The following is a 16,601-nucleotide window of genomic DNA, read 5'->3' on the forward strand; positions in this document are numbered from 1 at the left end:
ATGAATCCTTTTCTTCATACCACTAAGCCTTTTAGAATCAGGGTTTGGAATTTTCCTGAGTGAAAATTACATTTTTGTGCATTTTGACAACCATTTCTGCTTTTACTTGTGCTTAGCTTGGTAATTGTCTGCCAGCTTTTCTTTTGCAAGGGAATAGCTAAATATTTGGACATTTTTCCAGTAATAAAAACACAAAAGAGAGAAGCCTCTGATATTTTACTGGATTTCAGAAAACTTGGAAAACAAGGCCTCAGTCTTCCTAATCCTCAGTATCCCTCATAGCTCTGTTAGTAAAATGGCGGCTATGTTGTCGGTGCTCCTCAACACTGCACACCTCCTTTCAGGAGTACAGGGTACTTATAATACATTACAGTTTATAATTGATGCTCAGCCGTTTTAAATCGATTTATAAATGCTATGTTGATCTCATCATCGTTACCCACGGTATAGAAATGAATTTCTGGAAGCATGTCCCATGGAGAGCGGTAGTAAAAATGCTAATTGCGGTGAAACCTTGTTAGATCCGCCTCATTAAATGGGCGGGGCATTAACTGGGCTTCTCTTCTCTTTCTGGTGCAGCAGTTATTAGTTATTCGTGGGCAACCACAGTCAGCTTGCTGCTCAATGGTTTGCAAAATGTCCTAAAGGAGAGAGTGCTAAACAGACAACCTTGAGTGCATTAGCCTCTTCATCACCCTAAAATGAATTCCATTGAACCACAGAATCTACACATCATCATTAAATCTTATAAAGGAATAAAGCACTGTTTTTTTTTTTCTTCTTGTAAAAAGATGCAAAATCATTTTTGATTGTACAGCAGGTATCTATTTATTCATAAATATTAACTTTATTATTATAAATATTTATTATTATTATATCTATTATTAACTTTATATATTGATATAAATAATACATAATAATAAAGCAGAATGTATTCATGTTACATTTCATAAAGTTTTTATTTTTTTAAAGTGTACACCACATTTTGTATTTTTACTTAGATTTTTTTTTACTGTTACTGCGAATATTTGTTGCACTTTTTAATTTGCCCCCCCAAAGAAGAGTCCCCCCTTACTCTGCAAATAGCACTAGCTGTCACTACAAGCGTGCCGGCTGTTAAAGAATTCCTCACTTCTGTGTTTGTGTGTTTGTTTCAGTTATGTGTCTCTTGTTTCATTTATCTAATGTCTCCACCCCGTCTCATCATCGGTTCATGTTCACACGTCTTTCATTCTGCCTGCTGTTTTGCATTTGTTTGTATGTTTTATAGTTAATATTTTTTTCCATACATTTGCATCTGCGTCAGCTATCGTTCATTCAGCACATCAAATGACAGGTTACATTTCATTTAGTTTTTTTATTTTTTATATTTATTGTATTGCTTTAACCTGTAAAGCTACTTGAGTTGCATTTTAAAAATGCTACTTGAATAAGTATATTATTATTAGTTGTAATGTAGTAGTTGTAGTGTCACCATCATTTGGACAGAAGGATGCTTCACTTAAAAACTTTTTTTCCTTATTTATCAATAAACATCTGAAGACAACAGAAAAAAAGGCAGAGGCAGTATTGTAGTTCAGCTCCACACACACACACACACACACACACACACACACACACACACACACACACACACTACTTCACAGTCCCTGTAAGCCAATATGCACTTAATTGTATCTAAAATCTATTTGTTTAGTCAAATATTGCCCGAGCTCACCAAATATGTAGACAAAACCGCCAAGTGCAGGATGAATAACACTTTCTGACAGCCTCTACGCAGCAGACATCTATTTTTGGTGCACACAATTTTCTTTTTGTTCATATGCATTACATTTATGGCTAAGTGATATAATGATACAATATAAATGCTAATATAAAATATAGTACAAAATACAAAATAGTACATGAAATGCTTTTTAATCACAAACTGACTCAAAGTGGTGGTGGTATCTCTGTTGAGTTTGCTAAACATGCCACAGAGAGAGCTGTCAGCCCAAGGCAAGGACAAGGACACAAATGTGTTCCATTTAACCATGGTGAATTTTCCAAATTGCTCTCTCCTTCTCTTTCTTTCTCTCTCTCTCACTCTTTCTGTTTGAGAATTGGGTCAGTACAGTGAAGCAAAGTGACACGACTGGCGCATAAGCTCTCACACATGTAGATCAGATAGGACAGAGTCTAGACTGGTTCAGAACCAGGAAATGTCGCTCCATTCAGAGACCACATGACTAGAGACAAAACTCTATTTCAAATCTAATTGTGACTGCACATAACACTTATATGTTCTCATGGTGGATGTATTACATATGTCTTGCCCATGTTGCAAATAGAGCCATTCATCTTCTTATAAAAGATTTTAGCAAAAATGGCATTATATAAAGTTCAAAAACAAATTTGGCAGTGCTTGCAAAGTGGGTGGGTCTCTTTCCCCCTCTCTACTACCTGTCAATCACATTGAAATAACAATTGTGAACATCTGTAAGCTCATGAATTGGGAAGACAGAGGATAAAGCTTACACAGAAGACCATGAGGATTCTGAAACTTTCTGAAAGTGATGTTGTGAGGCACTATAATTAGACCATCGGAGTTTAAAGCAAATTATTAAGCAAAAATTATTGTAGCAGACAGATGCAATTCATTTAGAATGCTGTTTGTAGTTATTTATTATTTTAATTGACACAGGAAGTATTATGAAACATTTTTCACAATTACGTCTTTTCCACACATAAGCCGGTGAACAAGAGAAGATCGGGGACCTACCTGAGACGAGGGGGACTGTGTCTCTCTCCCATGCCACAACTGTGACGTATTTCTCCACTGAGGCTGGAATAATGCACTTGAAGACAGCTACGCTGCCTCTCATGGCTGTCTGGTCCGCCACACGAACCGTATAAGGTTCTCGTAAGACTGAACAGAACAAAACATAAATGGGGACAAATGTTTAGATGATATGACCTTAAGTAAACTAGCGTTTATGATTACAATGTATGTAAGCCTTGTTTTCTTAAGGATTCATAAAGCAGCTGACTAAAATATTAAAATATGAATATGTCCTGATTGAAGCTGTTCACAGGTGTCAGTACCACTTTTTTTCACAATAGGGACATATTTGCTCCTGAACACTACTCACCAGCTTTAATGTGAACATCTTGGCTTCTAATTTTCCCTGAAGGATTTTCAGCGGTGCAGTAGTATGTGTTTTCGTGGATCACTTTGCTATAGCTGGAGGGAGAGAAGTGGAAGATCTGGAGCGTGCCGTTGGGGTGCACGTGGCGGATCCCTGGCACGTTGTAGCTCTCTTCGCCGGTGGCCAGGTACCAGCGCAGCGTGGCTGGAGGCACAGCGGCTGCGGGACAGGGCACCAGCGTCCCTGTGGTGCTGGCGAAGACTACCTCTTGCAGAGATGCATTGACAAAATACAAGCTGGAATGTAGCTCTTCACCAAGAACTGCAAGAGATGAAAAGTGGAACAGTAAGGACTGCTTTTTTGGGGGGCCTAAAGTCATCGACTGCATCGTAGTATTTTGATCTAACCTCTGTACTGGTGTGTCGGTAACCACACACCACAAACCACATGTATAAATAATAAATCAAAAGTTACATTGGGTGCATAAATAAATTATACCTTTAATGAAACACTAAAACACAATGAGACATGCACTTATGGAATGTTTTCTGTTTACTTTATATGTATTTAAAGAAGATAATAGGCATGTAGCATCTTTATCCTTTTATAACTACATAGCACTGTGTTCAGTTTAAAGGGACAATTGTAGGGCAAATTATTCCTATAAAATGTGATCAGAATGACAAACTGTGATATTATCTCTACAGGGCCTGTGCATCTTTAAAAAGTCTTGTCTTCCAACGCCATTTCAATCGTAACAAAAAAAAGAGAAGAAGAAAATTCCACTCCCAATAGTGTCCATCAGAGCGTGGAGGAAACGGCAAGGCAGGAAAAAGCATCTGAATTTTTTATGTTTTGTTAAATGTGTTTTGAGACAAAAGAAGCTTGAGCATAAAATAACTCATTTTACATTTTTTTTCCTTTTTTTAAAAAACACTTTTTTATTGGATTTGAGCTTTTTTTTAGAAAATAATTTCATAATTCTAGCAAAAAAAGCACTTCATGGTTAAACAAAAACAAATATGTTTAAAACTCCCCAAAAAATAAAAGCAAGCTCAATGAACACTTGGTTTACATGGGTTGGAGTGGAAGATCTTGAGTGGGCTGCTATAGAGCTCTGACCTCAAACCTACTGAACACCTTTGATATTACTGACTGTACCAAAGGCCCCCTTACTCTACATCAGTACCAGTACTTTACGAATGTCCTTGTGGCTAATTGAGCACAAATCTCCATGAGCACAGTCCAAAATCTAGCAGAACATTTTCCCAGAAGAGTGGAGTATATAATAAGAACAAATGGAAGCTGCATGTGAATGGATTGTTTAAAAGCACATATAATCTTATGGTCAGGTGTTCACAAATTTTTGTCTCCATAGTTTAAGGGTAGCTTAGTGGTTAGGATGTTGAACTTCTGGTCAGAAGGATGCAAGTTCAAATCTCACCACCATTAAGCTGCCACTGATGCAAGGCCCTTAACTCTTAACTGCTCAGTTGTGTGGATGAGATCATTGTAATTACTATGAATACGAGTATAATCTATAGTAATCTGTAGGTAAAGAAATCAACATTCACTGTCATGCTGTAATAGGAAAATAATTATCGGTGATGAAGCAGAGTTGATTATTTCCCTATAATCCAACTTTTTTATTTATCAAATAACTATACATGCTGTCTATCTGTTTAGGGGTACACGCCAACATGACTATCGTGTTTAAACTCTCATGTTTAAATGTCATAATGATGCTCAGATGATTAAATGGTGATTAGGTGATTTTAATACAAATACTGATGATTTTATAATACGCAAGGCTTTTAATTCCTCACAGCAAGATCTAAAATCTTTAAGTCAGTGACCGAGTGATTTCTGTATGGCCAACATGAATGTTTTAATGTCTTATCTGGATTGACTATAATGTGTACTTTGAATGTCTCCAGATCACTGAGGGTGACAGCCCAAGAGCACTGCTACTATACAGCTAAGGTGATCTGCAGAAATACAAAAGTGCTGACAGGAGAGAGAAAAATGTGAATGTGGCCGAGGGAAAGCATCATCCATGTTGAGCTCAGAAGACACTGGAGAAATATATAAACAGCAGAAATTTGAAGCAGGGGAAACATTTTACATCTGATTTCACACAAAGCCCAGAAGCTCAATTGTCCAATCAATGGCTCTAGTGGCTTTAATTTATTTGGTGTGTCACTCTCTATAATCACCTAACATGACTTTTTCAGATAGGCTACATGACTGTACTGTCTGGGTTAGAGGGAAATCAACCCTTGCCTTGCTTCTCATCTTGCTGCATTTTCTGGATTATTCTTGTTACCATCAGAGGTGCTGTTGCACTTAGTTTCAAACTGATCCATTTGTTTATGATAGTCAATCAGATATGCATGCAAAAAAACAAACAAAAAACACAAATGTTGTCTACATACATCAGCTTGGCTAGTGGTGTTATGATTGACAGGGGTGTTATGATTGACTCTCAATATCCTCAGATTTTGAACCTTAATGCAATTTTGAGCCAATATTGATTTATTTTTATTTTATATTTTTATCTTTAAAGCTTATTTATACTCCTCCAGTGTATTTAAAGAGACGAGGTCACAGAGCGAATGAGCAGAGTATCCACAAAGCCATTACCTCTTCTCACCTTGCCTGTGGTTGGGTCACTGTACAAGTGAATGATGCCAAAAGGTAGAACATTTCCACTACAACAGCTCTGTCACTATCTGAAGGTAATTAAAGCAGAGCTGTTCAGAGAGTGAGCAAGACAAGGACAGTAGAACAAGCCACCAGAGGAAGCGTTGCGTTCCTGAGCATGCCCTTAGGCTTGTGCAAACCCCGACACACACACACAAGCCCTTTCCCAATTTGCTCTCATGAATATTAAGCAAAGCTCAGTAATGGAGTTCATTTACCCCCCACTCGTGTCCAATATGTTAAGACACTGACGTCCCCTTTGATGCTTGGTGAGCACAGCCAAGCGACTATGACCCTGCTGGAAAAACAAACTCGCCCTCCTCCTCCTCTTCTTCTTCGTCTCTTAAGTGAGATAATCTGAGTATCATCTAAAAGGCGCCAGAGCAAATGCTCATTTACAGCCTTGCTGCTTGCAGTAACGAGATCAAACAGACTCAGTAGGTCCAAATCAATTACAGTGGTGCGGGATGTTGACGTCTGAATCGTGGCGAGATGAGAAAGCGGCGGGGTCGACGACTAAATGAGCTTGCTGTGCGCTGCGGTGCAGCTGAGCTCCCTAATGTCCCATCAGCACAACACACACTATGAATATGTAAACACATGCATGCTTGATTTCTCTGCTCAGCTCAGGGAAAAAAATTGCTTTGCAATATGATTTGCGCTACATAAATGATTTTTTTAATCCCTGAATGAAAGCATATGGAACAATAACTAGCGGCTTCTAACTGTGGAAAGGCAAATTGCATTTTAACTCTTGTGCTGTCAAATAAATTACAACTGCAATTTATTTGTACAAAATTTCTTTTTTTATCATAGTTATTAGAAAGGTGCAAATTAATGCCCTGTTTGGTTTTGGCAGTATTCTGAAAAGCATTCAGCTGTGTGAGAATATGGCATGTTTTATATATTGGTGAAGACCAAATGCCCCCACAAAGATTTCAATTGCTGTCACTGCAGCCATCCCTGAAGCAGGTGATGCTTTCTTACCAACAGTGAACCAATCTTGTTTAATAAATTCAAGTGGAAAACGGGAAATGACCAAATAATCCTGGGGTTACATGCAATCGTGGGTCACATGACGATAGGGGACACCATTGCCCTTTGCTCAAGGCCATTCTATCCATCTTCAGAAGACATGCCCTTCTCCCTTTCTTTCTATTTTTCTCTTTTTCTCTTTCCATTGTCCCTTTCCTACCCAACTCTGTCTCTGCAGTATCTAGTGCTCAAAAAGGCCAGATATCACACAAAAAGGGATATTCACGTCACCCTATACGCAACAATAAATATAAAAAACAAAAAATAAGGCATCACCAAGGCAGCTCAAGCTCAAGGATCAGCCAGGACCCTGTTTTCATCTCTCTGATGTATTACCCTTGGGATTCTCCTGTCTGACATGCTCATAAATCTTCATGATGGACACTCGGCAAATTGGTGCTGCATGCATACAAATAAGAAAAGCACTAGTTTCAGAGAAGTGCAAAAAGGTTTGAGGAAGGTATTTTTATTTTACATAATTTTTTTCTTATAGCCTGCATTTGCATTTGTGCTTTACCTCCTTGTAATGGCGCTTATGATTTGTGTTCGGTTAGCGACGGAGGGAAAATTCGCTCCGCAGCACCAAGGCAGCCAAGTGTATGTAAATGTATTCGGAGCGTTTAGTGCTTGGGATTAATCAAATTATAATTTAATCATCTGATCAAACAGCAATTAGCATAATCACTTCTGGGGACAGGCTGATAGAAACGGAGGGAAAAAGAACAGGCTTTGAAGGCTGACAGTGCATTAACGAGCTGTTTCACTCTTCTATATGTTCAAAATACACCCTTTAAAAAAAATCTCTGGCAGCGGTTTCAGTTAAAAGAAAATAAACACACTAATATTAATAATTATTATTAAGTAATAAACTAATAATAATAATCACATTTATCTCTTTGTAAGCACTGACACTGGAGACTCCTTCCATAAATATTTCACAAACTTCTTCTCATAGGAAATCCAATAAGGCGACAAATCCGTGGCGAAAATTTAATTCTGAAATCTCATGTCAACTAGATTCTGACTCTTTTGGCTTTGCACACTCAGTATGTTTTTTGGTGTAAATTTTACTTATTTGGTCTTCATTTCTTGTTGTTGAGAATGCTGGATGGTGCTTGTAAATACACTATATATGAAAAACATACACCTGACCATAAGATTGGTATGTGCTTTCTACATTTACTTCCCATTTGCTGTTAAAATAATCTTCCCTCTTCTGGGAAGATTTCCAACAGATTTTGGAGTGAGCTTGTGATGATTTGTGCTCATTTGAAGCCGCAAGAGTTTAGTTAGCGTTCCAATTTATCCAAAAGGTAGTTAGTTGGATTGAGGTCAGAGATCTGTAGCAGGTCACTCAAGATCTTCCATTTCAACCCATGTAAATCATATCTTCATAAAGCCGGCTTTGTGCAAAAGGGCATCATCATGCTGGAAGAGGTTTGGGCCTCCTAGTTCAAGTGAAGGGAAAAGTTTATTCTACAGCATATAAAGACATCCTATACGATTGTTTGCTTCCAACTTTGTGGTAACAGTTTGGGCAAGAGGAATCCACTAATCCAGTCAAGTTACATTATATCAGCTCACTTACTGCTTTGGATAAGAATCATCCTTCTGTATTTGTACCAATTTATACAGTATTTTGACTCAGTCATAGAATATGCATGTCATACTAATCCCTCCGTCATGTTAACGTATATATACAGATATCACTAACACTAGGATGTTAAGGCTCTATGGCCTACTTCTGCTCTGCAAAATTTGACAGCAGTGTTTAACAAATCTCGTATCATTGTTCAGGGCACCTGTAGTGCAACGAATAAAAATAAAAAAGAGCACCTAACAGTTTACATAAGAGACGAGCATCTGCACCAAGCCACTTCACTGCGGGATGACAGAAGTGCGCTCATTAGTGGACTGCATGTGCTCATGCCAACCAGACACACTCGTTATGCCAAGTCATCAAAGCGGCAGAGAGAAGTAAGTCTACCTGAAGCTCTCGCAAATTATTCCTGTTCTGTCTGCTGTTGCTAACGTTCTCTTTATTTTTTACATTTCCTACACTGAAGTGACAGCTCACCATGTAGCATGAGAGAGAGAGTGGGAGAGAGAATGGGACAGCCGGAAAAGTGCCAGGAAAATGCTAGTATTGGTGAAGGCGACAGCAAACACGGCACTTGTTAGCAAATATTTGTAGTAGCACAAGATTTTCAGGAATTCTAACCATGAGATGCAGAATGAAATGTCTCAGAAGTTATTACCTAAACAGGGTTTTGGCAATCGAAATGCTTACTTTACCAGCTTTTGCAGATGGTCCAGTATTAAATGTAGCTAGAAATGGATAAATCAAATCTAATATATCTGTGTTTCATATAAAAATATTTTAGTGTTTTGGAACATTTTCCCCAATAGAAAACTTCAGGATGTGCTGTTAGAGAAAAGAATGAACATTGCCTCATAACATCATTCAGTGTTATGCATCAATGCTAAATCATCATTACATCACCTGACAGCCTTATAAATATATGATTATCCCCTTTGGTATTTGTGGTGTCCCACATGTTTTTTTTATTCCATGTAAATACAATCTTAGAAAGAAAAGGTTCCTCTTAAATTCTCTGGGCAGGTACAGCGCTTTCTGCATGAGTTATACCTGCAATCGTCTTTGAAAGGAAAACTGTTGTAGACTTCTACATGAACACTTTAAAGGTTCTCGTGGAAGGAATAAACATATTCTAGATGAAACTTCCTTCCTAGATTGGGTTCCTTGTGTGTTCTTTTGTGATTTTTTTCAAGACGGTTGGATTTTTAAAACAAGTCTAGTGGGAATCCTTATGATTGAACAAAAATCCAATACAAAACTTGCAATGCCCTTCTGCTAAATGACACCTTTAGCATTTTATTAGCATTCCTTAATGGTTCACATAAGGGTTCTTTCTGAATAGGTTTTACTTGTCATCTTGTCATCTTAACATCTTGGGAAAGGATTCATTTAGTGGAGTTGTACAAAAATGCTTTACCTTGATTTAACATTACTGAAATGTTAGGCAATGATCTTCAAGGATAGATACTGTAGAAACCAAGGTTCCTCATTGGTTCCTTTGGGGTGTTTGAAACTTTTTGAAGAGCATTTTGAACTAAATCTCTTTTAATGAAGACATAAATATTGGTCATTTCATCATTAAATAAAAGAGTGTTTTGGAAATCTGCATTAATGTATGAAATCGTGTTCAGTGTTTGTGGTGTCTCACAACTCACCCCAGTGATATGGTATATTGTTAACCTGCTCATGCACGTTATGCAGTTTTATTCATGTTCGATTCAGCGCTTTAACGTGGTGTCATGCGGCGTCTCGCTCCTCGTCCTACATTCGCTCTGCTCGTTAGTGTCCAATTGAGTGTGTATCAGATTTGCCCCATGGCAGCACCCTACATAAAAAAGTCTTGCCATACCGGTTAGCCAGAGCACCCACCCCCTCGCTCTATCAATCTACTTCTCTCGCTCTCTCTCTTAGTCTCTGTCTCTTTCTCCGAGGACAGGTTTGTTGTCCCAATTTCGGCTGCGTTTTAATCGAGATATGATGGACGAGAGCACTCAAGAGTGAGAAGAGCTCTTGAAAGCGACTCAATTTTTGCATGCAAATGCTTCAACTGTGCATGACACACAACTGAGACGAGGAACACAATTTGATGCTAAATAAAGAAAACAATTCTTGATTTACAAATCTAATAGCAAAACTTACTATAGTCCAGCAAGGAGCAATTATATCATGTAATAATCTTTATTGTTGGTAAGTGGTGAATGTGGTTCTTGAATTTGGTTGATTAAATGTTTATGCATCTATGGATATTCTGATGCTTTCTAAAAGGTTAAATACTCAGAACTTTGTTAGAATATTGGTTATTAATACTTTTAAGTTCCTCCCAATTATCTAATCTAAAGATACTTTGAGAATACAAAATCTTAAAAATTGAACAGTGATTACATTCTTAGAAAAAGAAAAACTTCCTCAAGGATTCTTTGGTTAGTTAATGGAACTTTATGGAACTTCTACCTGATATCATATCTTCATGTGTAATAAGTTCAGATAATCATCTTAATTCCATTCCTAAACAATTAGGGTTCTTCATAAGACTTGATTCTAGAATCCACATATAATTTAAAAAAGTAATTCAAAGGAAACAACGTTTTCCCTATTTTCCCTATGAAAGATAAACTGTTTTAGAAGATTTTAGAGTTTCTTAGGGAGGAACCCCCCTGACATTTGTGGAGGAGAATAGCACATGCTTGCATATAACGGTAGCCACCACGATGTGGCAACCTCCCAAGACCTGTCCATGCCTGAGGTTGATGAGGTGGCCTTTTCTGGTCCCAAGGCCAGTTCATGCAGAGGCCAACAAAGCGGCCCCAAAGTCATGTTATAACCAGAGAACAATGAGGCGGACTTCCAAGACCCCATCCAAACCTGAGAAGGATGGTGTTTCTGCTCATGTCCAAGAACCTATTAATGTCTGAGACCAATAAGATGGCTTCCCAAACTTTTCCATGGCAGAGGTCAACAAGGGAGCCTTTCAAACCCAAGCCACATCCAGAGGTTGGAATGGTGGCCTACCAACTCTTGCCCACATCAGGGGTAATGGCACGACCTCTCTTAATGACCTGCTTGTATTTTTTCATGTGTCTGGTGTATGTGTTTGGTTCCTTCATATTTGTCTCCACCCTGTTTTGTCATTGGTCCTCATGTTCGCAGGTTGTCTCCTTCACAGCTGTTCTTCATTCCTTGTCCATGTACCCCATGATTCCATTTTGATTTCGCAAAGTAACTTTTGCGTAGTCCAGTTTATTGCCGATTATCGAGCTGTTAATGTTCAAGTTTCATGGTTTTCTGTTAATTTTTCTCATTTCACTTTCTCATTCATGCCTTATTTTACATTTTTTTAATTGTCTGCCGTTTTGGATCTGTTTGCCTTTGTATTCAATAAAGTCTCTTATTTTGCACTTGTATCTGCTTTAGCTACTTTGCATTTAGTACATTACATGACATTTTACTTTTAAACAAAGCTGTATGTTTAATCTGTTGTAGGATTGTGAATCAAATGTGTAAAAGTTCCTCCACAAACTAAAAAAAAAGAACCATGACAATTTGGGTTTATATAATACTACATACATCTTTCAGAATGTGCTCGTTTCTCATTCAAATTTAAATTTTGTATAATACTCTGCTCTAGGTGTTTTATTTACTATTTCTAATTCGAGAACCCATTTTTTCCTTGTGAGTGAATGACTTTAAAGAATGTATATTACAGTGATTTCATGTTAAAACACAAAAAATTACAGGCACAGTTAGATTCCTGAATTTCAAATATGATTTCAACACATTAACCTGTGTACAATAAATAAGATTCCTGAACTATGTAGCTCTATCTATCAACAGCAGCACCTTCTCCTCCCTGAGCCTGAACATGTCGGCATATAACAGCAGGTCGCCAGTCGGACTTCCGGGGTCACCTGCAAGTGGCATCGTCCATTTGATGGGTTTCCATAGAGACCATGCAGGGAGAGGGCTTTGCACACCTCCACATCCTGAATGCTGCATTTCGTGTATATACGGCATCTCTGTGTCTGTGTCCACAGACCCAAAATACTAAAGCCATCAAGATCGAGATCGATTCCCTGGGAACGTGGCTTGGGTGCACAAACACACTGCTGCAAACGGGGGCGTATTGATCGAATAGTAGCACTCATAAAAATAAATAAATTAAATTAAATTCTTTACTCGATGTCAATGATTTTAAGCTAAAGCTGCGTATAGTCAATATGGTCAAACATTAACATGTAAGTAGGAAATAAAAGAAATGTGAAGGTGCACATGCTTCCCTGCATGTGTCTATCATCCGTACGCTACATGCTTTGTGCTAAACCACCACTACGCATGCTTATTTATTTATTTTATACCCCATTTGACGTTCTTCATTCGACGTTCCGCCATCACGCTCTTTCACTTATGCGCACGAATCCCTGTTAAATGTTTTCTGCCCATCTTCTATAAAAATCCTCCTAAATGCCCCTAATTTCCCTTATTCCACTCCCCTCTTACCCTCCACCACCCCTATATCTATTCCGTATGCCCCCACCAACTTCAACTCCCCCCTCTCTCTATACACACCCTTCTTGATTTAGCCCAGCAACCAGCAGCCCTCTTACCGCCTCTCCATTTTAGATCCGCGCCACGTTTTTTTTTTTTTTTTTTTTTTTTTTCGTCCCTCATTTGAGAGATTTTTAGAGGTCATCCAGTTTTTACTTTGTATTTGCATGACTTTTGATTTTGAACAAATAAAAATTCAATTTGGAAATATATTCTTTTTAAAGTATTGTAAAAATTCACATTCACAGTGGTGATAAAGTGGTGAATTTTTATATTTCTTCTCCTCCTCCTTTAAAGCCGTTTCCAACATGGCGCCTATGACGCCATAAAAACAGAAATACAGATGTTTTTTTCTTCACCATATAATTTTTCTTCATTCATTTTATATATATATATATATATATATATATATATATATATATATATATATATATATATATATATATATATATATATATATACATAAAATCCTATACTGTACATTTACATTACAATACCAATACATTGAAATAATTTCAAACAATCCATGTGGTCATTTTTTTTCTTTTTATTTCATTTTATATCCTCATTTTAACACGATTAATGATAATCATTAAAGAATATACCGTTGCATGTTTACTTTTTAGATTAAATGGCAGCTGGAGTGTGTTTATTTAATAGGAAATGATTCACTCTGACCTGATGCAATTGGAGTCAGAAATTCACAGCAAAAAGAAACAAATAACAGGAACCAAAACGGCAAAATAAATTCAATCCTTCATTGTATTTAAAGCTCTGGAAAAAACGTTACATTTTTATATGTAGGTCTCAGGAACATGTAATAGCACCACGATTTTATTAGACATTGAATCTTAAAAGAAATCTACAAGCCAATTTTTTTCAATTAATATAAAATCTTTATAAGCAGGATAAGCTGACAGTTTTCTAAAAACTCTATGAATTATTGAGTTTTATTTATTGAATTGAGGTGAATGACTTATTCAGTCAAATTTATAATAAAAAATATATTGCTGTATTAATATTATGATTATTATGATTACAAAAAAAATCAACTCACCATTCAAGATGCACTGGAAAAAGATGATGGCCAATATCCTCATGCCCCGCTCCTTTCAATCCCCAAGATCAGATTTTCTTTCCTCTTCCCCACACTTTGGCTCTATTTCCTGCACGCTCGAATATTTTACTTCATAAATCTTCAATTATGGCTGTCAGTGTGACATATATCAATATAAGCTCTATAACCTTTCTCTCTATCTGTCTTTCTCTCTCTCTTTTCCTCTCTCTCTATCTCTTTTCCTCTCTCTCTCTCTCTCTCTCTCTCTCTCTCTCTCTCTCTCTCTCTCTCTCTCTCTCTTTCTCTCTCTGCCGATTGTCGTCCCTAAAGCCCCTTGCACAGGTGGACCCTCATCCGTGAGTAACGGGAATAGCTCACATCCAAAATACCAAAACTTAATCCTCTCCAAACGGTCATGGGTTTGAGATCATGGCAAAAGTTTCCTTCTGGAGCATCCAAAAAAAAAAAAAAAAAAAATAGAAAAAGTGGCAAAAAAGAACAGGGTTAACACATGAAACATAAAGTATGAGCTCCAGATGGAGAGTGGGATATATCGTCTGTTAGCTGTAGTCAGAAGTGAGTCCCTCTTCACCACGTCGCTCCATCCAGGAGGAAACACACACACACATCTTCCCTGTGCTACTCCTCACGCTCGCGCACACACGTCCACTCAGCTCCGTGCACTGCGGAATAACCCCCTCTCTCTCTATCTCCCTCGTTCTCTCTGTCTGTGTCTCTCTCTCTCCCTCTCCCTCTCTCTGTCTTTCTCTCTCTGTCTCTCTCTCTCTCTCTCTCTCTCTCTCTCTCTCTCTCTCTCTCTCTCTCTCTCTCTTCCCTTAAAGGTGCAGGGCCACTCCGCCCCGACTCCAACCACTCAACTCCCTCATCACCTCCAGCATCACTCCTCTTCTCTCATATTTACAATTATTTCCAAAACTCACCCACACTCACACACTGAGAGAGAGAACAGGGACAGGTACAGCAGCTCCCTCATGCCGTCTTAATTGGACGAGATGGACCCATGTCCTTTGGAGTGTTTGCTTTATAATTCATGAGCCCCAAGGGGTGTGTGTGTGTGTGTGTGTGTGTGTGTGTGTGTGTGGGTGGGGGGGATTATGGGGGAAGGTGGTAGAAGTGGGGAGGAAAAGGGAGGGGTGGCGTTTACATTAAGTTGCTTTCATTAATTGACCTTGACAAATCTCAGCGCCGGCGTCGCATGCAGCGTGGCCGATAAATGCTCTATATTAACCCTGTTTTAATTTCATCCTCAAATACGTCAAAGTCGCACTGCAGTGGTTTCCAGTGTTTTCAAGGTTTCCAGTACATAAGAGAAAGAAGAAGAAAAAATAAATTAAATAATAATAATAATTATTATAATTATAATAGTATTTAATAATAAATATAAAATACATTTATAAAAGTGTAATAACAATCATGTTAATCACAACAATAATATTAATGATATAAAAATAAATAATATAAAATTCTACTCTGACTAATAATAGACTATATATTATATACTAGAATGCAATATAATAAATGTATCGCTTTTAATTACAGAATAAATATTAACAATATGTTTATTGCAACCTTTCAGTTTGCAATAATTATGCAGTAATTATAATATTATGCAGTAATAGCAGCTTTTTATTATTAATATAAAATAATATTATGCAGTAATAATAGCAGCTCACAAATATCATGTATATTATAATAGTAATAATAATAATAATAATAATAATAATAATAATAATAATAATAATAATAGAATTTTACAATAACAAATTAAAAATCTTATATTTTACATAAATACACTTTTTATTTGACTTTAATTATAATTTATTACTAACTATAATACTAATTATAATTTACTAACATTAGAAAAACAAAATGAGAATGTCATAAGAATATATTACAATTTACTAAATTCAGCAACAATAGGTTTAAAATAGGTTTAATGTAAATACTACTACTACTACTACTACTACTACTACTACTAATAATAATAATAATAATAATAAAAATTAAATGTATTTAATCAATATGCTGTCAGTTAAATGTATTAACTTTTTAATTATTATTATTATAAATTGATGTATAAATTACAAGTAAGAAAACTTGCAATAGACACTCTTTCCTGCTGCTGCTCATGTGTGTGATATTGGGTGTCTAGTATTTTGCAGACAAACTGCACCTGTCCTGTGTTTGCAGCTGCTGTCTGATTGGTTTAACGTCGAGCGCAGACCTGCCCATGATGCTGAACACTGGAGCCGTCATTGTTCCGCGCCTGGGGCCGAAAATACACATCATTAAATAGCTGCTGCAGAGAGCATACACACACACACACACACACACACACACACACACACACACACACACACACAAAGCTCCTCTGAGCTTTCTTAGCATCTTCCTTTTCCCCAGTACGCTTTTGGGAGCATGAATTATTACTGGCTGTGGTACGATAATTGAGAGAGTTGTGGTTTTTAAGCGGATTCGGGTTTCGATGTAGTGACTGAGTGCTGGAGATGGAGCA

General features: G+C 37.3%; 1 protein-coding gene across 1 annotated transcript in view; it reads right to left on the reverse strand.

Annotated features, from left to right (window-relative positions):
- dscama (Down syndrome cell adhesion molecule a) overlaps positions 1 to 14,782 on the reverse strand; it is a 69,721-nt gene extending 54,939 nt beyond the window's left edge. Inside the window, exons 1-3 of the mRNA XM_046861964.1 lie at positions 14,066 to 14,782; positions 3,132 to 3,449; positions 2,762 to 2,908 (exon numbers count right to left, since the gene is read on the reverse strand). Of these exons, the coding sequence (XP_046717920.1) occupies positions 2,762 to 2,908; positions 3,132 to 3,449; positions 14,066 to 14,108 (508 nt within the window). The 5' untranslated portion in view covers positions 14,109 to 14,782. The remainder of the gene's footprint in view (positions 1 to 2,761; positions 2,909 to 3,131; positions 3,450 to 14,065) is intronic.
- Positions 14,783 to 16,601: the final 1,819 nt, after the last annotated feature.

This window comes from Silurus meridionalis, chromosome 11 (assembly GCF_014805685.1).
Source record: "Silurus meridionalis isolate SWU-2019-XX chromosome 11, ASM1480568v1, whole genome shotgun sequence".
Lineage (NCBI taxonomy): Eukaryota > Metazoa > Chordata > Actinopteri > Siluriformes > Siluridae > Silurus > Silurus meridionalis.